Source organism: Aedes aegypti, chromosome 3 (genome assembly GCF_002204515.2).
Source record: "Aedes aegypti strain LVP_AGWG chromosome 3, AaegL5.0 Primary Assembly, whole genome shotgun sequence".
Classification (NCBI taxonomy): Eukaryota; Metazoa; Arthropoda; class Insecta; order Diptera; family Culicidae; genus Aedes; species Aedes aegypti.
The window spans coordinates 261,433,344-261,457,538 of NC_035109.1; the positions used below are offsets into that span (position 1 = coordinate 261,433,344).

Genomic DNA, 24,195 nt, shown 5'->3' on the forward strand with positions numbered 1-24,195 from the left:
CTTATTTTCATATATAAACAATATTTTTTGCAGAGAAATTATTCATACAATCATAATGACTTATAATCATTTCAAGATGCTTACTGTATCATTAGAACCTATTTATTTTGACAAAAAATCAAAATTTTGAAAATCGACCCAAAGTTGTTCTAAGAAAAACTTTTTTATTAAAAATTTCTCCATCATAAAACTTTGTCCCAAACATCTGTTAACTATCAAGATTCTATGGTGAAAATTTAAAATATGTTAAAAATGGGGTTTTTGTGTAATTTAAAATTAAAGTTTTATTTTTTATTTTTCTATGAAAATTAATAAAAATTTCTTCAGTGTATATTTTTTTCTTATAGTTCAGACGGTTTGCTACAACTTCTTCATAGAACATTTTTCTCTTAAATCAACAGTTTCGGAGTTAGAATTTTCCAAATAAGTTGCATGCAAAAATTTATAGGCCATTTTCAAAAGTTACACTTGAGTCAAATTGATCAATTATTCTATGAAAAACCCTTATTCGACCATACCAAAAATATGTGCAAAATTTAATCCAAATCGAAGATGGTCGAGTTCTGTGACTGACCGATTTGACATGGAATCCGTCAGGTTTAAGAATAAAAAAAATCCCTATCTACTAAATTTGGGTCTCCTGAATCTAAAAATTATGTCAAAATTCTTACAACCCGAGTATTTGGTCATTTATTGCAAAATTTAACTTTAAACCAACTGCATTGCTTACAGTTTCAAAAAGTGTAAATATTTCTATGCAAAACTGACCCTAATAAAAATGAAATAGTTTAAAATCTTCATTAGACATTTATAAACTTGAAAACATGTACCAACGAAACCTTAAGTAAGATAGCAATCATTATACTGCAGCAGCTGCTGCTGTAACGATTTTTTTGTGTTTCAATACTCCTAATATTAATATCAAAATCTTTCACAATGATGAGTTTAAGTACATTGTATAGAAGATGTTCCACAAGAATTATTTTTTTAGATGTTATTTGGTTTTCCTAAAGAACATAATAGAACACTTTTCAGGTACTATCTATAGAAATAAAAATAACAAGCTTCAGATTTATTTCAGTAAAATAATTATCTTATAAATATCAGACTCGAATATCCGGAATTTTAGACTCGATTATTCGGAGTATGTTATTTGCACTTTTTTTTAAGTTTATTATGCAAAAATTGAAAATAATTTAATGGAGTAACTTCTGGAGAAATTTCCGAAGAATCTCCTGGAGGATTTCCTGAACGAACTCCGGGGGGAATTCCTGAAGGAACCCTTAGCTAAATTCCTGAAAGAATTTCTGGAGGTATTACTTAAGGAACTCCTGCACGAAATCTTGGAGATTCTCGTGGAGGAATTCCTGAAGGAATTCTCGGAAAAAAATCCTGAAGGAACTTCTGAAGCAATTCCTTGAGGAACTAGATGAATTTCTGGAGATACTCCTGGAGGAATTCTTGAAAGAACTCATGGAAGAATTCCTGAAGGATATTTTTTTTTTAATTTTTTGTAGGAACTTCTGGAGGAATCTCTTAAGGAACTCTTGGAGGTATTACTGGAGGAACACCTTGAGGAATTCTTGAAGGAACTCTTGATAAAATTTCTGAAGGAACTCCTGGAGAAATTCCCAAAGGAACTCGTGAAGCAACTTCTGGAGTAATTTCTGAAGAAAGTCCTGGATAAAGTCCTGAAGGAACTCCTGGAGAAATTACTGGAAAAACTCCTGAAGGAATTTCTGGAAGAAGTCCTGGAGGTATTCCAGGAGAAATTCCTGGTGGAACTCCTGAAAGAACTCCTGGAGGGTGTTCCTGAAGAAACTTTTGGAAGAATTCCTGAAGGAACTCCTTGAAGCATTCCTGATGAAATTCCTAGAGAAAATCCTGGAGCAACTCCTGGAGAAATTTCTGAATAAACTCCTAGGGTAATATTCGGAGGAATTCATGAAGGAACTACTGGAGATATTACTGAAGGAACTCCTGGATGAATTGTTGGAGATACTCCTGGAGGGATTCTCGAAGGATCTCTTGGAAGAATTCCTGAAGGAACTTCTTAAGGAATTCCTGTAGAATCTTCTGGAGGAATTCCTTAAGGAACTCCTGGAGGAATTCTTGAAGGAACTCCCGGTAAAATTCCTGAAGGAATTCCTTAAATAAACCCTGTAGAAATCTGGAAAGATCTCCTGGAGGAATTTCTGAATGAACTCTTAAAGGAATTCCTGAAGATACCACTGAAAGATTTTCCTGAAGGAACTCCTGAAGTAATTCCTGAAGAAACTTCTGGAGGGATTCTTGAAAGAAGAAAGCAATTCCAGAAGATATTCCTGGAGGAATTCCTGGAAAAAATCCTGAAGAAACTCCTGGAGGAATTCCTGAAAGAACTCCTGGAGGAATCCTTGCAGAATTCATGGAGAAATTATTGAAGAATTCCTGGAGAAATCCCTAAAAAAAAAACCGCAGGAGCAATTCCTAAAGGGTTTCCTAGAGGAGCTCTTGGACGAATACCTGAAGGAACTTCTGGAAGAATTTGTGGGGGAATTCCGGATGAAAATCCTGGAGTAACTCCTGAGGGAACACCTGAAGGAATTCCCGAAGTAAATCCTCGAAGATTTTCTGGAGTAATTCTTGAAGGAATTCCTGGAGGAATTCTTGAAGGAAACTCCTGAAAGATCTCCTGGAGAAATTTATGAAAGCGCTCTTGTAGGAATTCTTGAAGATACTCCTGGAAGATCTCCTGAAGGATTTCTTAGAAAAGCTCCTGAAGGAATTCCTGAAGGAACTGCTGGAGGAAATTTTGGAGTATTTTCTGGAGGGACTCCTTGAAGAATTCCTGAAGGAACTCTTAAAGGAATTTAAAACTCTGCTAATCTCAATCACTATTTTTATGACAGCAGCGGAGTACTACACTCGCAGCAGGCTCTGTCCCAATAGAGTCGTTAAGTAAAGAACATTGTTATCGCAAAAAAAGCAAAACTCTTCTCGGGTGCGTTTCATCTTTTTCAACAGAGAACTCACAACTACACACACATGATAAAGAACATCCATATGCTGCCAGCCGTAAATCCACCGGAGAGTTCCAAATATCATTGCCGACGATATTTTTGACAGCTCGGTAACACCCCGGTTCGACCCCGGGTGAGGCGCGGTAGCTTTGGTGTGGTGAGAATAGCCCTCTTAAGTGCGGTTCACTCCCTGTTGCGCGACATGCGTTTCGTATCTTTCTCTCTGCTATTCTTTGTACAATCTCTCTTAGAAACTCACGATATACTCGGCCGATTTCTCCTACCTGAACTAAAAGGAAGAAGCAAAATAGGAACTTTGTCTCTATATATTTCATATGCCTTTATGCAATTGAGCGGAGCAAGTTATTGGTTTGGCTGTGTATGCTGACAGTGAAGAGCAGCAGCAAACTGTGTTTGAATGTGTGCCGTGGCGCGCAATGCAAGGCAAGCGTTATAAAAAAGTCGAGAGACGAACGGAGTAGAATAGGAGAGAAGAATTGTTTTGTTCTTTTTCCGGGTCATATTTTGTCTGATGCATGCTGATCGAATGACCCGCCTCTTGCCAAAACAAGAGCCACGGATCAATCGTTCTTTTGAGTAATCCGGATCTTTCGAACGGCTCCGATTCTTTGTGCCCACCTCTAGTTTATACAGTCAACTCTCTTACTTGATATTTCGTATCTCTATATCGAGTTCGAAAATCACAATAAAAATGGCTAATTTGTAGGTCCCTTGTATCGCACATATTTTTCCGTAATTCCAATCAAGGTTCGATTAGTAAATCCAGTAGTTACTGTGAATTCATACTCTGTATTTGTTTCATAACCAACAAGTTTTTATCTCAAGCTCTAAAATACCGTTTTTTCTTAATATGGGGTCGCTGAATCTATTGCCATTTTCGAAAATTTCACAACAAGTTTGAGATATTGATTGTTGAAAATACATTATTTATCGATTAAAGTCAACTTGCATGAAAGTTATGCTGAAAATAAACTAATTTTTGCTCTTAATTTATTATAGAAATAAGTATTTAGGTACGACAATATTAGAATCAACAAAGTTTGTAATATTTTCTTTACTAAAGCGGTAATTTTTGGTGATTTGGAAAAGTATTGTATTTGGCCATATAAAAGAAACGTTTGGAGACTGCAATCATGTTCAAAAATTCAATTAAATCGAGAAATTTCAAACAAAATATGTTTCGTGCACTTGTTTAAGCCCTTTTTAGTAGATTCAGTAGATTGATTTACAAAAAAATCATAAATCATAGTTTAAATTTCCTTCTAATATCAATAAAATCAGTATTTTATACACTTTGACGACCTGTAGCAAACATTCTGACGACATTGTATTCTCAACCTCAATTTTAATGGAGATATATAATTTGACTTTTGAGACACATGAGAAGGTTATTTTTGTTCCGCTGTGAACTGGAAACATAAAATAATCCTTGGACTGTTAAACAGTTACATTCAAAGGAGATCTTTTTTTTACAAGGGGGAAATCTGCAAACAGATCCCCTAAGAAGGTAACTTAGGGAATGCGGAGATGACGCACCAACGACCTCCCGCTTAAACCAGCCTATGCACTGTACTTGAGCAATTCTAAAGGAATTCTAAAAGAATTGCTCGAGTGGTGTACAGTGCATCGACATTGCCCTTGGCCTCTGACCCTTATCTCTCCGAAACCACCTTATGGTATTTCTTCAGGGAGAAGCCAGTGCATATAGCACAACACGTGTAGCAGAAGTAGCCTAGGCAAACTGCTTCTCCTAGCCGACTTAAACAATGTTACAAGGGACCAGCCTCGGCAGGGCTAATCCTCTGCAGCCAACTCTTGGTCGGCGCGCCATAGGCGCTGCAATTCTAACATAATGTGAGTGACAGCCGTAGTTACTGCATTCCAGCACACGGCATCCGCACACATTCTCTCTACAATATTGTCTGGGGACGTGTCCCCTCAGCATTTAGCGAGCATGCGACCTCTAACAACTATGAAACGGGAGCAATCGAACATGAAATGCTCCGCTGTTTCCTCCACGCCAGCAAAATTGGGGCACGCAGAAGATTCTGAGTTGCGTTTGCTGGCAATTACAGCAGAGCTGTTAGACATCATCCTCGAAAGCGCCGCTATAGCCCTAGATGCCCTTTTACAGGCATATTCAACGTGGCTAGCGAAGCTGAGCTTGTCATCGATCATTACCCCAAGATGCCTAAGGGAACGCTTGGACTCTATGGTGCAATCACCTACCGAGATAAGCGCCCGTTGCTCGGACTTGCGGTTGTTGACCACCACCATCTCAGTTGTGACGGGCCAGTCCTAGTTTCCTAGACTTCATCCATTCCTCAACTATGGAAATAGAGTGCGCTGCTGTCAACTCTACTTACTCCATCGATTCACTATAGACCACTAGGATGATATCGTCGGCGAAACCAACAATCTTAACACCCGTCGGAAGGGGCAGCCTCAGTACGTCATCGTATATCGCATTCCATAACAGCGGGCCCAGGATTGAACCTTGAGGTACTCCCGCGGTAATTCGAACGCTTTTCTGCCCCTCCTCTGTGTCATACAGTGGAATCCTACCATCAAAATAGTTTTCTAGTAGCTTACACAACTGCACCGGTACCTTGAGGCGGTGAAGTGTGTGGGCTATTGCATCCCAGCTTGCGCTGTTGAACGCATTCTTCACATCCAGAGTGACAATCGCGCAGTAACCGATGTCGCTTTTTTTATGCTCGATTGCCACCTCAACTGTCTGAACGACCGACTGGATGGCGTCCAGAGTAGATTTATCATTTCTGAATCCAAACTGGTTGTTGGACAGGCCGTCCGCACTCTCCGTATACGGTACTTGCCTGTTGAGAATCAACCTCTCCAATAACTTGCCCGTCATATCTAGTAGACAGATAGGTCTATACGCTGACGGTTCACCTGGTGGTTTCCCCGCCTTTGGAAGTAGCACCAATTTCTGTCGCTTCGATACATCCGGGAAGATTCCTTGATCAATTCAGCGTTGCATCGTGGTTCTGAACATGTCCGGATCCGCGTTCACTGCCGCTTTTAAGGCAACATTTGAGATACCATCGGGTCCCGGTGCTGCGGTGGAGATCTGAAACGCTTCGTATGACTTTTTGCAGAAGTCTTACCAATAATGTGGACTTGTTGCGATAGGAGTGACAGCTTCAAATTATCATAATAGCCTCGTGGGCTTCGTGGCCGTGTGGTTTGCGGCGTCAGTCGTTCAGGCGTATTGTGCCACGAGATGCGGGTTCGATTCCCGCGATCAAAATCATAGTCGAGAGAACATGTACGCGCGAAGCTAAAATCGATGGGCCAACAGATGGCGGTAGTGTGTAAACGTCATACGCGTACAAAAACGATGCGAGCGCTACGAGTGGTGGATTGACCACCTACAATATATTTGAATCGATCGTCAAAAAGATGGTCGATGGACAATGATGAGAGTGTGACATTTGTTTGTCTGTGCTTTATTATTACACTTTGTGAGACAGTTTACAAAAGACTTGCAAAAAGAGCCGCCCAATGTTGATGTTATTTTTTCTGAAATGATTCAAAAGTTAATAGAGAAATAGAAATCAGCGAGGCGTAGAGAAAACATATGTTTTCTCATGTTGCTCATCAATTTTGGCAATACAAACGATTCAAGCGATAGATATCTGTTGAAACACCTACATTTGTTAAATTTATCTCTGAAGAGCATATGCATTTTCATGCTTTTTTATGCATATTCTAAATTATACTTCAGCGGAGTTTGTGTTATGCTTTCGATTCAATTGTGAGCATGAATAACAAAAGTACAAAAAGCAGGTTTTCACAGTTAAAAATTCCATACAAATTTCAATCGTGACGCGCACCTTGGATGAAACCGACCTTGCCCCATAATTTGCACTATTGTTTGATGCACCAAAAAATATCCCAAAAACTGTCTTGATCTGAACAGATGGTCATAATTACCAACCCTTATGAGCACCAGTTAAAGGCATACACGTTATCATTCAACTATAGAAGACTCCTCAAATTTTCAGTAGTAATTACAACCGATTCAGATCGTGAATTCCCCCAGCCCTAACATATCAATTATTTTTGCAAATTTCAACTTATGTAGACTTATTCCACCATAAACAAAAGAAAATTAAGTTGTTCGCCAACCTAACAGGCACTCAAAATCACCTCGACAAAAATACCGAAATCATTTCACAGGGCTTGCCGTGACAACAAACAATAACGCTAGGTGTTTGCGGCGGATTTGTAGTTCCCACGAGAAGTGTAGCATGCATTCCACCGGTAAAGAGGGCATAGTTGTGATTGAACCTATTATTACACAGACAGACCTGCCTCCCAATATGATTTCCCTGCATCATGCTGATAATAATCGATTATCGCGATAGTGTCGAGTTGTACAGGTGAACTTAATTTTACCTGACCTTGGAATGTTTCAATCTTATCTATTTGTACTTACTATTGGAATGGACTATAGAGCGGCGTTGCTGTGTCAGGTTCAATAAACAGATAAAAACTGCGATTATATTTAATCGTTAGTTTATTCAATAAACTTTAATGTGATTCATTTTTGGAGATTTATTTATTCTATTGATTTCAAATATCATTTTGTTTTCAACTTGTGTTGCTTTCTTCTGCAGATACATTTGCAAGTAAGGCAAAGTACCCTAATAATAACATACAAACCTACACCAATTACCGCAATCACGTCTAGCATTTGCGTCTGAAAGAAGTTCAGATCCACTCCAGGATATCGCATATGCTGTGCACCTTTGTGTCGAATCACGTACTCCGTCCAGAATACCGCCGTGTCCATAGCAGACTGTGGACGATCGCGATACAAATTGGACAGTTGCTTGGCCCTTTCGGTATAGCTTGAGTTCGTCAGAATTTCATTGACAGCCGTCGAGAATGTGGCTTCCGTCAGGTCCGAGAACTGCACGATTACAGCCCAACCTTCTTTTTCCACTGCGAGTGTGTTCGCTTGTTGATCTCCGAAGAAAGGCATGCCCAGCAATGGGACTCCGTGGAACTGAGCTTCCGCTACACCTCCCAAACCTCCGTGCATTACAAATAGCCGACAATTTTTGTGGGCCAGAAGGTCGTTTTGCGGGAGCCACTTCTTCAGAAGTATGTTAGCTGGTTTGTTAGGCATATGCTCGGTATCCCACTTCCAAATCACACGCTGCTTCAATCTTGCGAACGTGTTAATCAGAGCATCCAGCTTGTCCTTCGGAATTGATGAACTCAGCAAATTTGTTCCCAAGCTGAATAGGATAAAACCGTCTTCTGCTTCATCGGTCCACTTCTGCAGATCTTCCGGCAGAGGATCTGCCGTTTGTTTGACCTGTAGTCCACCGACTTCTACCATGGATTGAACGTACGGTCGGGGGGAGGTTTTCGAGAAGTGCTGATTGATCAAAACGAGCGATACGTTTCGGCGAACCTCGTCATATGATGGGAACTGACCACGAGGAAAATTGGAGCTGTAATAATGGATGCCAATGATAAGATATGGTTTTGGGGAGCAACGACTTGTGAACTTACTTGTAGTACTGTTCCGATGTGTGCTTCATGTACCAACCGAAAGCATACTCCATGGAGGTAATGAACAAATTTTTCATTCTACCGATGAAATTCATAGGGCTTGTCATACCCCGCATAGCATTGGGTACCGTTGCAAGGGGACTCGGATTTCCCACCATTTCGTTCACTATGGCCATGGCGACGTTTGGGTTGACGACAACGGTAGGGGCTCCTATCCAATTCGATACACCTAGCAAGAAATCTGCCAATAGTCCCACCATCAAGAGATCGAATTTCTCCTCTTTGATGATTCGTTGAACTTCGGGATGATGAATGCTATTATTTGCAGCCTCCAAAGCGAGCCGATTCATTTCCGGAAACGTTTTCACCATAGCCCATGGTGATTGATCCTGCATAAGGTTTTTCATGGTACCTAATGGGAAACAATTGTAAGTAATCTGAAATGTTTTGATCCAAAGCTTATCTTACCTTTTCTCCAATCTGGGATCGAAACTGTGATATGTCGATAGTTATCCAATGGGGTTTGTAGTGGATAAGGGCTGACCATTGTAACATGATGACCGCGTCTGGCAAGTTCCTTGACCAAAGCTTCCTGTACTATGATGTGTGATCGGCTTGGACTCACATTTATGCTCAAAATACGATAAGCAGAAGTTAGCGAAAGTACTGTTCCAAAGACAAAAGCTATTCTAAATAGAGAATTCATCGTGCAAGCTAACAGTTCCGCGTGGGCTGGTAACAAATTCGCTATTAAATATTTCGAATCGATCTCAAGCTATATGAAGTGGTATGTACCGTAGGTTGGTGGTAGTATGAACCTCATATCAATGCTGTACATTTTCATGCTGTGCAGGTAACTTCTTGAGCCGGAAGGCAATTGTAATATTCGACGATCAACAATGTTAGCGATAGTGAAACGAAATTTTCTAACTCGAACTCTAAGTTTGTGTCAAAGAAAATTAATAGTATGACAAATTACAAATTTTGAAATTATAGTTTCATTTGACGTTACATTAAACCGCATTTTTAGTTATGATAAACAATTGAACCTTTTACTTGTTTACAATATTCAAATCATTTCAATTTCAAGATGCCATAGTTGTACAGTTGCTTTGAGATAACCCATACGGGTAAGATAGCTGTTGATGACTTGTGTATTTCACTTTGTGTTTAAAGTCATCCAGGCGTTTTGATTGAACCCATATCTTATCGTTTCTCCCACTTAGTGTCTTTGTGGAATTATTTATTCCTGATTCGGCCTTCTCCACTAGGATAGAAACAACATAGTAGAAGCTTTTCTATTGTTAAAACATCTACGTTTAAGATTTTCAGGTACTTCGATAATACGTGCAGCCAACACTTCCACAGTTATTAACTAAGGGATTTCTCTGTCAAAATAGCATTTCTCGCATGTATATATCTTGGGACAAGTACGTTAATACTCTACACTCTTGGAAGTCAAGGAAAATTCCACTACGATAAGATCCTAGACCCGAATCATCTACAGCCCCCCCCCCCTTTTTTTGGATAATAATAAAAAAAATAAAAAAGAAAACCAATTTAACATGAAGCAAATTTTTATGTACATGATATCTACATGTTATTGACAAAAATCTTTTCAGTAGTTACGTTATTGTATGTTGTACAATAAGGTGCGGCTTATTTTTCAAAAGTTCTCAAAACCAAAAATTCGTGTACTCTTTCAATTCAAATCACATTAAAAAAGAAACCTCAAACTATTATTATTGAGCTAAAATATCAAGATTTAGAGGTGGCACAAGCGTCTTGAAGGGGAATTTTCAATTTATAAAAAAATAGCCTTCATAGAAATTACCATAACTTCTTTATTTTATATCCAATTTTGAAACTTCTAGCACCATTATCTTACAAATTTCGCATTCAGTATCATAAGGGCGTATCTGTTGTTTTGGCGGGAAATCAGATTTCGTAATATTTGAACTATATAGGTCCGAAACTACAGTCGACTCTCCATAACTCGATACTCAAGGGACCATCGACTTATAGAATTATCGAGTTATTGAACATACCGATACCAAAAATTTTAAAATCAAAGGTTTAAATTTCTATATTTCCAACACTTCCACACTTCTGCAAGCAAACAATATCATTTTGTTGATAGCATTTTGAAAAAAAAAATCTGTGGACACTTATTTCAAAATGTTAGAAAAGTCCCTTATTTTTACTAAACATATTTTTTTTTGTGTTCTAAACTTTTATTACAACTTGCAAGTCCTCCCACGAAGGGGGGTCTGTAGCCTTGAGGTTACGCTTTCGCTTCATAAGCGGAAGGTCATGGATTCGATTCCCAGCCCCTCCATAAAAAACCCGTCCAGCCACCAGAAGACGCTTCACGGAGGACCGTGCTTTGGGGAGCATATCCATCCTCCGTCAATATCAGATGGTGACTGAGACAAACTGACCCTCTCCGCAGGCAGCTAGCCTCACTAACAGCAGAGCTCTCTCCTACCTGCTCGGTGTGAGAGTAAAAGAGTAGGAGAGAGTGAAAGAAGATGTAAATATAGATAAGCTAAAAATAGATCTGTATCGGCAAAGAAGATACAGATCAACTGATTCCGGCACAGTAGTGGCCACGAGCACAGAGTTCCTCATAAAAAAAGTCCTCCTACGTGGCATCGACTAGTGGAGACATCGAGTTATAGAAATATCGACTTACGGAGAGCATGATGTATAGGAATTTGAAGGGACCGCAAAATTCATCGAGTTATAGAACATCGAGTTGTGGAGAGTCGACTGTATAACCAATAGAAGCATTAACCTAAGAATCGCTACTGTTCGTGTTACCAACATCTAGTTTGCCACGCGCTGACAGCTTGAGTACCGGTCCTCAAAGTGTCAAATACATTTTAAAATCATCCACTAAAACATGGCATCGAACAAACAATGAAAATATACATTTAGAGGTGATAATAAACTAATTCAGTTTTGTGAGAAGAGCGCCATTTGCGTTCTACTACTAATATTTCTATTGTATAACCCTACCAAAATTGATTACTAAAAACATTTTAGAAATACCATATTTTTAAAAACATTATTTGACGTTACTGTCGTATTCTCAACCGTAATCGAGAAAATTACACGAATTTATGTATTTTTCAATAATTTTTCGGAGCTGCAAAATACCCGAACCTTCGCGTTTAAAATCGTTCACAGAATGCCGCGCTTCATTCCTTTCTCCTTTTACCTCTCCCAACCGGCATCCGATTCGAACTTGGCGTTTCATCTTTGCGTTTTCTCTCTTTCTGTTTTCCCCTTCAGAAAGTTCTCGTGGAATACACTTTAAAAAAATAAATGTTCAATGTGCAAGATGAACAATAATAAATTATTTATATTTCTAGGTCAAGACACTTTGACTTTATGAAATTTATCAAAACAATATTTGCAATATTAAACAAAGAAACTTTTGTCTAGCATAAACATTTATTATTATTATTATTTTTAATTATCGCCTAGATTACTACATCTTTCCCCATCTGTACTCTCTTCAAGAAAAAAATATCTTGTTAGTTGATATTATTTTTCTAAACAAAATAACTTTTAAAACGACATCGAACACACACAAAGTATACGCTAAATGCGTATTCTTAAGCTAAATTCAGATATCAAACTAATTATGCTGTTCCGCTCAAGAAAAGTGATAATTTCTGTGGAAGCAATTTCCCACGCATCAAGATAGGCGATTACTTTTCTGTTGGAGTGCAAAGTTCCCAATACATTCGACAAAATTTTCGCTACGAGAAATAAAAAAACAAAGTAGGTAACATTTTTTTTCTCTTTTATTACTTAAGGCCGGTTTGCTACTGACAAGAAAAGAAATCGCCTATCTCGATGCGTGGAAAATTTCTCCCAAGAAATGGTCAAGAAAATCACTTTTTTCTGATCGCAGTACGCAGTTGAGAAGAAATGTCACTTCAAAGGGGGCTCTCTGTAGGAAATTTCTTGACCCTTTCAGTCAAGAAATTTCTTTACTTTTCTTGAGCGAAACAGCATACTTAGCTTTAAAGCCTGATTCGCTGCTGACAAGTAATTTCTCGGCCTATCTTGATGCATGGGAAATTCCTGCAAGGAATCGATCAAGAAAGCTCTTTTTTCTGATCGCAGTACGCAGCTGAAAAGAAATGTCAGTTCAAACGGGACTTGCTGTAGAAAATTTCTGCAAGAAATCAGCGAGAAATTTCTTTAGCGATTCCTGTTCAGCAGCAAATCAGGCTTAACACTTCAATTTTTCTTTGTCAGGTTGCCATGAAATTTTCATCAAATTATTTCCATTGCTTCAGGAAAAAAAAACATTCAGTAGCGTGAAAGCTAATGGAACACAAGGTATATGAAGTCGTCGTTCAATCTGGAAGGACGTTTTATCAAATTTCGCTTGCGAAGTAATCTTGAATCGTTTGTCGGGATGACAGAAGACGGGCTGATACCATCTGCTGCGTTCGGAAAACTCTCAAGCATTGAAGAACTGCCGTTATCAATATGGATATCCTGCTTCTCTTCGGATGACTCTGGATCCACAACAAAGCCAGGCGCTTTCTTGATTTCTTGAACATTCCTCGCGTATTGAACCAGGCATTGAAGACGTGAGCGAGCGTAATGAGCATGAACTTTGCACAATCAAAGCGACCATGTTTCCCGAGCGAACTATGCTACTCAGTTTGACTCCAGTTAGTGATCATGATCGATCACTGTTGGGATAAACAATGAGCTCGGATTTTCACCTAGCAACACTAAAGTGAAACACTATCACGAGCCAAGATTGCTACGAACTGGTTGAAAACAAAGCAAACCAAATTGAACCTAAATGTCACTGAATTTGCGAAAAAAGATTTTGTGGGAACTTCAATCTTCAGCTTTCTGCAATGATATTTCAATATAACACACTTGTCTTGAACCCGTATAGGATGGACTGAATTTTGCCATTGACAATCACAATCTATTTCCATTAATTGATGCCATCGATGAAGCGTAAGGCTTGTTGGTCGACTTGCGGATTATAGAATTATGCTTTCGCAAACAAAAACATCCCACTCTTAAATCACCAATTTTCTATGGCAGTCAGGTTCAAGAATAGCGGGAATCGGAATCCGATAATGAATTTTCCGATACCTAGTTCAGTCACTAGTTTCACTATCAGGATGACTGAAGTGAGCCACACGTACAGCGCGATACAAAACCACAAAACATGGTGGACTGCCATTTTCATTCTTAAAATCTCCCGCCTCCCGCCAACCGACTTCGATAGCAGTCTCAAGCGAACTCCATGTATCCGTCGCCTCTAGCCTTCCAGATCTGGTACTGAAAATGGAAATCAAACTCAAAACAGCTTAATATAAACACTCCGTATTCCTGTAGAATTCTCGAAAGAGGGGAAAATTGCCTGCTAAAACTACAATTGCTTCAAATTCATCGATGAGCTATCGTGATCACTTGGTTTCTAATTGCTGATCTGCTCTGATCACGTATGGGCGTTCTGATGAGCGTCAATCCTCAACGAGCTCGCTAACTCACCGCCTACCCTTTAGCTGATCATCAACGATGCCTAAAATCGACTGATTTATGCTCATGAGCTGAGCATTTTCAATGCCTGTCCTGGAGAGCATCACGCCAATTTCTACCATCAAGTCTAGAAGCTGATAGGGCTTTTATAATACCCTGGTTTTGTCTTTCGACAGCTCCGTTAGACTGAGGACTAAGAGGTATGGCTTTGCGTATATCGATCCCTTTTTCTTTCCAGAACTTGATAAAAACGGCGCTTTGGAACGGCGGTCCGTTGTCGCTCTGAATCACGATTGGTAGTCCCCAGGTCTGAAACACCTCACTTAAGGCTGAATTCGTACTCTCTGCATCCATAGATCGCATCTCCACGACATGAAGATACCTGGAGTACGTATCGATCACAATCAAAAACTCACCTGAACCAAAGTTTGGAACGGACAAGAAGTCAATCTGTAAAACTTCCCATGGACCATCTGGAAGTTCCCTGGATACAAGTGGTACCGAAGGATTGCGTTTAGACAAGAGGGCACATGTTTCGCAGTTCTTAACAAATCGAGAAACTTCAGCAGACATCTTTGGCCACCAGAAAAATTGACGCATTATACGCTTCATGGCCATTACACCAACGTGTCCACCGTGAGCAGAATCAAATGCCCTTCTACGGAGCGCCCGGGGTAGAACCACACGCTCATCTTTGAAAATCAATGGTCCGAGAAAATGTAATTTTTTTCTCTGAGCTTCGTACGGTCGTATTTCGGATGGCCATTTCTTCACCTTAAGCGCCTGTCTTACCAATCTTAGTTCTTCGTCACTTTCTGATGCCTCTTCAATTTCAGTCCAAGTAAGCTCCATACACCCAGAGTCCAGAGCACGAAGAAAGTGTTTCTCCTCATCTTCATCGAACGATTCTGACTGCTGCGTTGCGGGTATCAATCGGGATAATGCATCTGCTACATTCTCGTTGCCTGGTATGCGCTTTACAGAAAAATCATAGGACTGCAATCTTAAGGCCCATCCTTCAGCCCGCGTCACTGCTCTTCGTCCCAATCGATGATTGGCGTCATAAATAAATTGGTTGGCCTCCGCATCCGTTCGAACGACAAACGATGTGGTTAACAGATAATAAGTGAATCGTTCCACTCCCCAAACCACAGCAAGAGCTTCTTTTTGTGTTTGAGGATAGCGTTGCTCAGTGGGAGTCAGTACTTTCGACGCGCAGGCAATGATTCGAGGCTGATCAGCATTGTTATATTGCACTAGCACAGCACCAAGGCCAGTTGGAGACGCATCGACAAACAACTCAATTTGATCGGACGGATTGTAATACCCCAAACGCCTGATCGTCTTCAACGCTTCATCCCTAAGGTAACAAAATTCTCTTTCTTCATTTTTGTTCCAATAAAACCTTTCCGAAACCGCAAGTGCTCGCAAATATTCCGTTTTGGTTGCTCGATGTATAATGGATTTGTCCACAAACGTAACCAATCCGAGAAAGCTTTTGACCTCGGAGCAGCTGGCTGGGGTTCGGAAATGTTTGACCGCTGAAAGTTTCTCTTCCTCTATCATCCAACCTTGTGGCGTCAAGGTGAAACCCAGAAATCCAACGATCTGGCTGCCAAAAACACATTTGCTTTCATTAAGCTTAACATTGTGATTGGCCAGGCACGCCAAGACTGCGGCCAAATTTTGGTCATGCTCTTCTTTACTCGATCCAAAGACAAGAATATCATCTTGATAATTTTTGCAGCCTTTACATCCTCCCAATATCTTCCTTTGCAGGGTCTCTTGGAATAAATCCGGTGCATTGCAGAGCCCAAATGGAAGTCGAACACATCTAAACATTCCGAATTCGGTAAAGAAGTTGGTCAAATGCCTGGATTCTTCATCCAATTCGATGTGGAAAAACGCGTTGGCTATGTCAATAGTCGAGAACCAGGTGGCGCCGTCTAGTTCTGCCAAGATCTGCTCCAAAGTTGGCATTGAAAATGGTGTCCTGAATATGTAGCGGTTAGGGCCTCTTAGATCAATAACCAGCCTTATGTCATTTTTCCCCTTAGGTACCACCAACATGGAGGAACAAAGCGAAGTATCCATCCCCTCGACTACTGGCTCAATTATATTCGCATTTATCAGCTCTTGGATTCTTTTCTCGACCAACGGTCTCACGGCCAATGGAATATTGAGGAAAATGTTTCGACAAGGCGGCTTAGATCTATCGTAATGGATCTTAACCGGCGGCAAATTGAATTTGGGGAAACTTTCGTTTGTGGCTATCATTGCAATTTCACCTGCAATCAAGGATATATGCGATCCAAAACGCTGTGATTGTACAGGAACCTTTAGACCAAGCATTAGAATACTGTATCGAGATGCAGTTGATCTACCTAGCAGAGCACGTACTTCGCTGACCACATAGAATTTCTCCAGCAGAAGTGGCCTATCATCCGAAATAAAAAGGTATGCGAGGAACGTAGCAACTACCTTGATTTCGCCGACGGTTGCGTACGCCTTCAGTGGTCTGTCGGTCTGATATTTTACCTCGAACACTTCATCTCTATGCTTAGGATTAGAAATCAGTTCTTGAAACAAATCTTCAGTAAATGTGTTGACCTGTGCTCCAGAATCGATCAAGAATGAACAGCGCAATCCAGCCACAACTCCAACTATAACTCCATCATCTGTTGTAACATTATACACATGGGAGCTCGTGCCAGGTGGTTTGTTTGGCATTGATCGATTAAGCTAGCGTAACATGAGGTGAATAAGTTTAGAACCATACATTGATCAACAGTATACCAATACTTACAGTATTTACACTTATAGCGTCCATTTCAACATGTTTTGAATCCTTTTCCGGAAGTACAGCCTGAAGTGTTGCGACAAGAGATGAAGAATCTGGTTGTTGTTTGGGCGGCATCATTAACTCAAGATCGCTTACAAGGGGATCACAAGGACTACTGTGAATTACCACTCTGTTGTTGGGAATCGATTCCTGCATAGTAAATTTCAAAATAATGATTGTTTCACATTAATTCATTTATTGAAGTCATGAAAATCATATAACAAAAGGTAATTTAATGCTTCCTTTCAAAATTCAATGCCCGATTAATTTTCCGTAGCGACACTTACCGAGTCTTCGCCAGCTGAAACTTCTTCGAACTTCTCAACAGCGGCAATTTTGGCCGGAGCTGCTTCCATTCCCATCTGAGCAGTACGCTTATATGCGCTTGCGGTGCACGCCCTTACAATGTGCCCCACAACACCGCATCTGTTGCAAGTTTTATCTCGAGCATTGCACACATTTGCCGAGTGATAAAAACCGTTGCAACGCCAGCACGTTTCTCCTGGTGCAGACAATGTTTGTGGTTGATACTGATTCCTTGGGATTGATTGCCTGCCTCTTAGACCCCGCCAGGTGCCTCGGCGACTCGGATACCCACGAGCAATAGCATTCCCACGAATAGGACGATTTGGTACCCAGCTGTACGGCGATCTTACCGGAGCAATCAATGCGTGACTTGGATTTTCAATCTGCTTTTCATGTTTCTGCATAACATATTCTTCATTGAGTCTTATTGCTTCCAGTTCGCGAACTTTGTCAACCAAGTCTGCGAAGTTTCCCTTGCGACTAAGCATCTTCAAAGCAGTAGTCCGTACGTCTCGATTCCTAGCGTGTTCGGCGACTGTAGCCACAACTTCCTCGAATTCTTTATCTGGATCATATTCACACAGGCGAGCTGTTGAACCAACCCTTATGATGAAATTCAGATCAGATTCCTCACATTTTTGAACCATTAGTGCCAGCCGACGTCTCATCAACATGACATCAGACCCAGAGCCAAAATAGGTCTTCAGACGATGCATGGCGTTTGAAAATGGAGCTGATTTTTCATCTGGCGCATCTCCTTGCGATTTGGTATTCCTGTAGATTTCAAGCAAACCTGTTCCAGCCTTGACCTTGAAGATCGTGTACATTGTTGCCTCTTCCTCAATACCAGCCAATTTCATAGAATCAATTAGCAAGTCTTTCCACTGTTCGAAGGTCTGACGATGGATTTGGTCGTTTTCGGCAGCCTTGCATTCTGGTACATTGATCGACGCTACCGACAGTTGGTTCATCGATGATAAAAAACGAGATTCTTCAAGACTTCGGAACGCACCGGGAGCGAATGCCATGTGTCGAGTACTACTGAACCTGTTTGGCACATCGAAGTCAAGATTGTGGTGATCTGGATTACTTCCCGCATCCTGCGCATTAAGACCTGCTCTTAGCTCCTCATTTTCTTTGCGAGACTGCTCAAGTTCATTAGCCAATTGGGTTCTGATGGATCTTTCTTCCGCCAGTTGTTTGGACAGTTCGGACGACACCTCTTCTTCCGTGATCTTGCTCTCACATATTTTCCTGAAATCGAACACAAACACTGTTTGAATTCACAAAGCATTTGCAGTCCTTCTTGTTATATAGAGCACCATATCATTCTTATTAATCATAAAATTGTAATAACTTTTAGCCTTATATTTCATTGTTTGTCATTAAGTATAGATAACATCACGTTCCATACTAGTACTATGGTGAAAAAAGGAACCGATTCGTGTTTTTCTTCTCTTTTTAGAAACCTGGCTCTTCAAATACTCGATATTCATTTTTTTCTTTTTCCTATGAAGGTAGAATTAACTCGTCCATTGCACTTTAAAAAAATCATGGTTTATCATTCGGTACAGAGATCATCACGCTCTATTTTTTTTTAGAAGAAAAATTTCGCCCATCACTCAAAAAAACATGGTTTATCATCTGGTATAGAGATCATCACGCTCTATGCTTTTTTTTTTTTGAAAAAATAAAATCAATACCATTTTTTTTTGTTTTTTTTCAGATTCTCATTTTTTCCGTGCATTCACATAAAAAAAACAAGGTTTATCATCTGGTACAGAGATCATCACGCTCTATACTTTTTTTTTTTTGTTATGTGGAGAAAAAATTATTCCATTTCGTCTCGTTCATTTCACTTAAAAAAAAATGAGACTTATCATCTGGTACAGAGAACATCACGCTCCATACTTTTTTTTTCTTTTGTCACCACTCCACTAGGCCATCTCGCCATTTTTTTTTTCTTGGGTTCTTGGGAAAAAAAAAATCCGGTCAACTTTCACCCATTTGTAGTTGAAATGCAATCTTTTCTCTTTACTCACCTGGCGACCATGACCACGCCATGTCGTATTCTCAACCGTAATCGAGAAAATTACACAAATTTATGTATTTTTCAATAATTTTTCGGAGCTGCAAAATACCCGAACCTTCGCGTTTAAAATCGTTCACAGAATGCCGCGCTTCATTCCTTTCTCCTTTTACCTCTCCCAACCGGCATCCAATTCGAACTTGGCGTTTCATCTTTGCGTTTTCTCTCTTTCTGTTTTCCCCTTCAGAAAGTTCTCGTGGAATACACTTTAAAAAAATAAATGTTCAATGTGCAAGATGAACAATAATAAATTATTTATATTTCTAGGTCAAGACACTTTGACTTTATGAAATTTATCAAAACAATATTTGCAATATTAAACAAAGAAACTTTTGTCTAGCATAAACATTTATTATTATTATTATTTTTAATTATCGCCTAGATTACTACAGTTACTACAGGCGTAACTTTTCTGGTCATCTTCTGTTGAAGTTACGCCAACTGTGATACTGTTCCGTGTTTACAATATGGCTAACAGAAAATATTTGCTGCTCCGTATTTTTTCTTCATTTTACACACGATATGGCGCAGTTGTTTAAGTTCGATGCATTCAAGGATGTAGTATAGTTTACTCCTGAAAAAATGGTGAAGATTTGCAGTTTTAAAATAACAATCCAAACATTTTTCAGTAAATTTGTGTTACCATCATTGGACACAGAACAGCAGATTCCCGCACAGGCAATGTTGTAGGAACAGAAAAGGACGATCTGGAACCAGTGTGCAATATAATTCGATCAAATTCAAGTTGAAAATAGGGTCCTAAACCCCTGTCTCAATTTTATAACCAAACGCTTAAGTTTAGGGCAGAAACACATGTTTACTCAATTTTTAAATGATTTTCATTGGTTTAAGTACAAAAAACATTTTTTTTATGATTTTTGAGATTTTGTCACACCCCTTGGTTTAAACTTGAATTTTGGGTATACAGTGGGATTCCGTTTTTGGCATGCTCCGTTGTTGGCATGCTCCGATTTTGGCACCCCCCGATTTTGGCAACAAAATGGATCCGTTTTTGGCAACATTTTTCAATACCATTAAAATTTGTAATTTTTTGTAAATATTATCGTGTCTGTTGCTTTAGTCATTTGAATAGCATGTCAACTCCACACCAATTACATTCCAGAGCTCCATTTTCGTCGATTTGGGAAAATAATCTCACCAACTACTAAGGACTCGGGTACGCGCTTATTTACTTCAGAATGGTCATTGGTCAGGTATCATAACTTTTAATAAATTTCATTAAATAACATGACAAATGCGAGTACGGTCCAAACTACAATTTATTCTCAATTATATCATTGTAGCGTGCGATAACTACGGTGGTATTGGAGTGTATATTGATCTTTCTGCGTCAACTATTTAAAGCTACGTTCCCTCTTTTCTATAGGCTCTGTAACGCGTTAGATTTGTTAAGCATGATCCAGAATTCTCTACAAGATTGTTAATCAAGGATACGGGTCTCAACAACATCAAAATGTTCCTTACGAGCTGAGTTTATAAGTTCCCTAACTGTACCCTGGAGAATCCTTAAGGAATTCTTGGTTCTTGTGGGACTTTTCAGAAATTTTATCGAAATCATGAGGATATCTACAGATTCCAAGTGGACACTGAGGGCTTCTTGAGGGATCCAAGAATTTATTCAAAATCTGGTAATTCCTAATAAACTCTAGGGCGTCCGTAGTATTTTTAAAATTTATGTCAAAAGCTTGGGGAGTTGAAAAGGTTCCCAGAGGAATTTGAGGTGCGCTAGTGGTAGCCTAATAATAATAAACTTTAAATGTTTTTTTCATCGGAGACTTGAGAATTTTCAGCAACATCGCAGCGGAATTCCAAGATGTTTACTCCTAGCAAAATCCTTAGCAAGATTCTGAGAACTCTATGCGAGATCCTACGGGTGCTTGGCAAGATGCTTTAGAGCTCAAGCGTTTTTTTCTGTAGATCTCTTATGAGAACTTGAAGATTCCTTTAAGTTTCTTGAGGTTTCATAACAGGATCCTGTGAATTTCAGTTGTTTTCGTAAGGTAGGTGCCAAACATATATCAAGCTCAATTTAAAATTATTTCAAGTAAAAACTAAATTCTACAAATCACGAGTCACGTTTATGCATCATATCATGTTTATATTTGCCCTTTTGATTGCAGTCAACCATTCATTATCAGAAACATAAGTTGAAGAAGCTATTCTAAACCGCCCGAATTTTTCAAATTTTACGTTAAAGTCCAGAGTTTTTTTTTTCTTTTTCTATCTTCATTAACGAGATTTTTAGCCCTGGGCTAGTTCATCTCCAAAGTTAAACTGATTTTAAATGTTCATACAATAAGAAAAAAGCTAATGCCACTTTGCAATACCCAGCGCTTTTGATTCATATATACGTATTTATAAGAAAACATTTTTTTTTTCGTTTTCTCTCATAGTTTTAGGAAAATGTCCAGTTCTTGAATAAAGGTCACTTACGCGATTATTGGTTTTACAAGGCCCTCTTATACAAAAATTAAACTTAAAGCTTCTAAAAAATAATTGAAGACGTTGAGGCGTAAAAACGCCACCAGAAAAACGTTAGCCAGATTTAACATTACGGGGCTATAGATTCATAGCATAGTATAATCCTTTGAAAAAATGCTTCGAAGTGAACCTTTTCGAAGTCTCAACGCCTTATGATTCCATTAAAATGATGTATTAACATTGTAATGATGTTTCCAAAACCAATTGTTGAAAAAAAAAATTGAAATAAGGGTTCCGATTTTGGCACGGTTCCGTTTTTGGCAACTGAAAATTTAAACTTTGTTGCCAAAAACGGAATCCCACTGTATTTTGTTTTCCGTGTCCCTTCCGAAATGTCAGATAGGAACAACCCCAGTGTTAAAACTATATGCCCTGTGGCATTTTTGTCGAAAAAGTGAATGTCAAACAAGATCACAAGTGTCAAGGTTGATATTTGGAACCATTTTTAAAATTGAAGTTAAAAAATGATATAGCCGTTATTTGAGCGGGAAAACTTGCTAAAGTAGTTGCAAGAACATGCTCTTTCGTATTATTGAATAAAAACGAGAATTCATTGAACATTTTAGGACCCAATTGACTAACTTTCCCTGAGTTTATATCTGAGCCGTTAACAATACAGGAACACCAAAATGATATTATCGTAAAAAAAATTGTTTCATTTATTATAAATATGTCATAAGTGCACGTACTTGAGAAGCTGGTTCGATTCCAGTAGGCATCAAATTTAAAAAAAAAGTTATTATCTAATTGGTGTTATAAACATTGTTAATATATCAAAAACTAATGATTTTGCTTCGTGGCGAAACTTTTTCCAATGCGACATACCGGCGTTACCACAATTTATTTAATTTTCCAGCATATTTTACGTGTACTTCATATACTCTAATGTCGTGATAGAATTTGTACAAATTTTCAGATAAATTCACTTTAAAACAAAAAATTACGTGATTTTTTTGTTTGTTCAAAACTTCAATGTCGATTTTCTTGGTTACTTCGAAACTGCAGTTACGCCCTTATGATACTAAACGCGAGAAATTTAATTTATAAATTATATTATATTATATACGAGAACTTTGTAGAACATCAAATTTGTTTGGTTTTGAGAACTTTTGAAAAATAAACCGCATCCTATTGTACAACTATAGTGGGACAACCTCGCTTGTCTTACACAGCATCAACGTGACGGTTCTGATTCCGGAGAACTAGTTTCTTGTTGTATGCGATAAGCACAATTTTTCGACATCTCCATTGCAAAAAATAATGTTGTACAAAAAGCGTCCTAGATTGATTCCTAAAATTCATTGTTTGTGAAGAATCCAAATAATGCTGTTTCAGCATAGAGCAGCATATTCACTGTATTCTAATATTTCATATTTTTGGAGGAAACCCTGTTTTAGGTGTCCGGTGATGATAATTTCCCTTATGAGAATTCACTAAAGAAATCCATACATTAACTTCAACTCGTATAACGTCCGAAAAAAATTGTAAAAATAGACAAAATTACTAAAAAAAAATTTCAGATAATACACAGTGGTGATTTTTGTCGAAAAATAAGGCCTAGCTTTCAAGGAATCTCGACATGGCCAAGTTTTCTTCAGATGAAAGGCAGAAATTTTACCTGGTGTGAAAAAATGTTACAAAATCGACCATAGTATTTTACTCCAGCAATATATTCTCTCTTTGACTTTGATTAATTTGTTTGAATATTTTTGCATGAATAAATTTATTGCTTAAACTATATTACTCCAAGAAAAAAAAATTATTTCATAAATTATTTGCTTGTTTTCAAACAGATTTGTAGCAACTTTTTTATTTCAAAATACTTTACGATATTCTTAAAGAGTTTTAGTATTATCAAATTCGTCAAAAAATATTGAAGGATGGCTTCAGAACTTTTCCAAATCTCTTTGAAGTTAGTCAAATAATATTGTGGGACTTGTTCATATTTTCAAAGTGAATTCTTCCTAGTGAACATTAATTCATTTAATGTCTACTTTTTATTAGCAAATTGATTCCGAAAAATGTTCTATATTTTTTAGGGTGACACTCTGAAAGAAAAAAAAAAACAAACTGTTAAAATAGTTCATAACGTAAGTTCTTGCGTTTTCATAAGATTTTACAAGAACTCCTTGATGCATTTCAGGAGGTTTGTGATTTACGTGCTATCTTTTTGTAACAAAGATATCTATTGACTCCATACTAAAATGTTCTTCTTCTTGGCATTAACGTCCCCACTGGGACAGAGCCGGCTTCTCAGCTTAGTCTTCTTATGAGTTATTAACTGAGAGCTTTCTTTGCCTAAGTTGCCATTTTCGCATTCGCATATCGTGTGGCAGGTACGATGATACTTT

The 24,195-nt window shown here is 38.7% G+C and overlaps 2 protein-coding genes across 4 annotated transcripts in view; one reads left to right on the forward strand and one right to left on the reverse strand.

Annotated features, from left to right (window-relative positions):
- The window catches only part of LOC5571110 (protein yippee-like CG15309), a 304,844-nt gene that overhangs the window by 194,268 nt on the left and 86,381 nt on the right, over positions 1 to 24,195 (forward strand). The window lies entirely within an intron of this gene.
- On the reverse strand, positions 7,549 to 9,494 carry LOC5571109 (UDP-glucuronosyltransferase 2C1). The gene is made up of 3 exons (XM_001659499.2): positions 9,042 to 9,494; positions 8,574 to 8,985; positions 7,549 to 8,512 (listed from the first exon to the last, which is right to left on the reverse strand). The coding sequence occupies exons 1-3, from the start codon at positions 9,277 to 9,279 to the stop codon at positions 7,630 to 7,632; spliced, it is 1,533 nt and encodes a 510-aa protein (XP_001659549.2). The 5' UTR covers positions 9,280 to 9,494; the 3' UTR covers positions 7,549 to 7,629.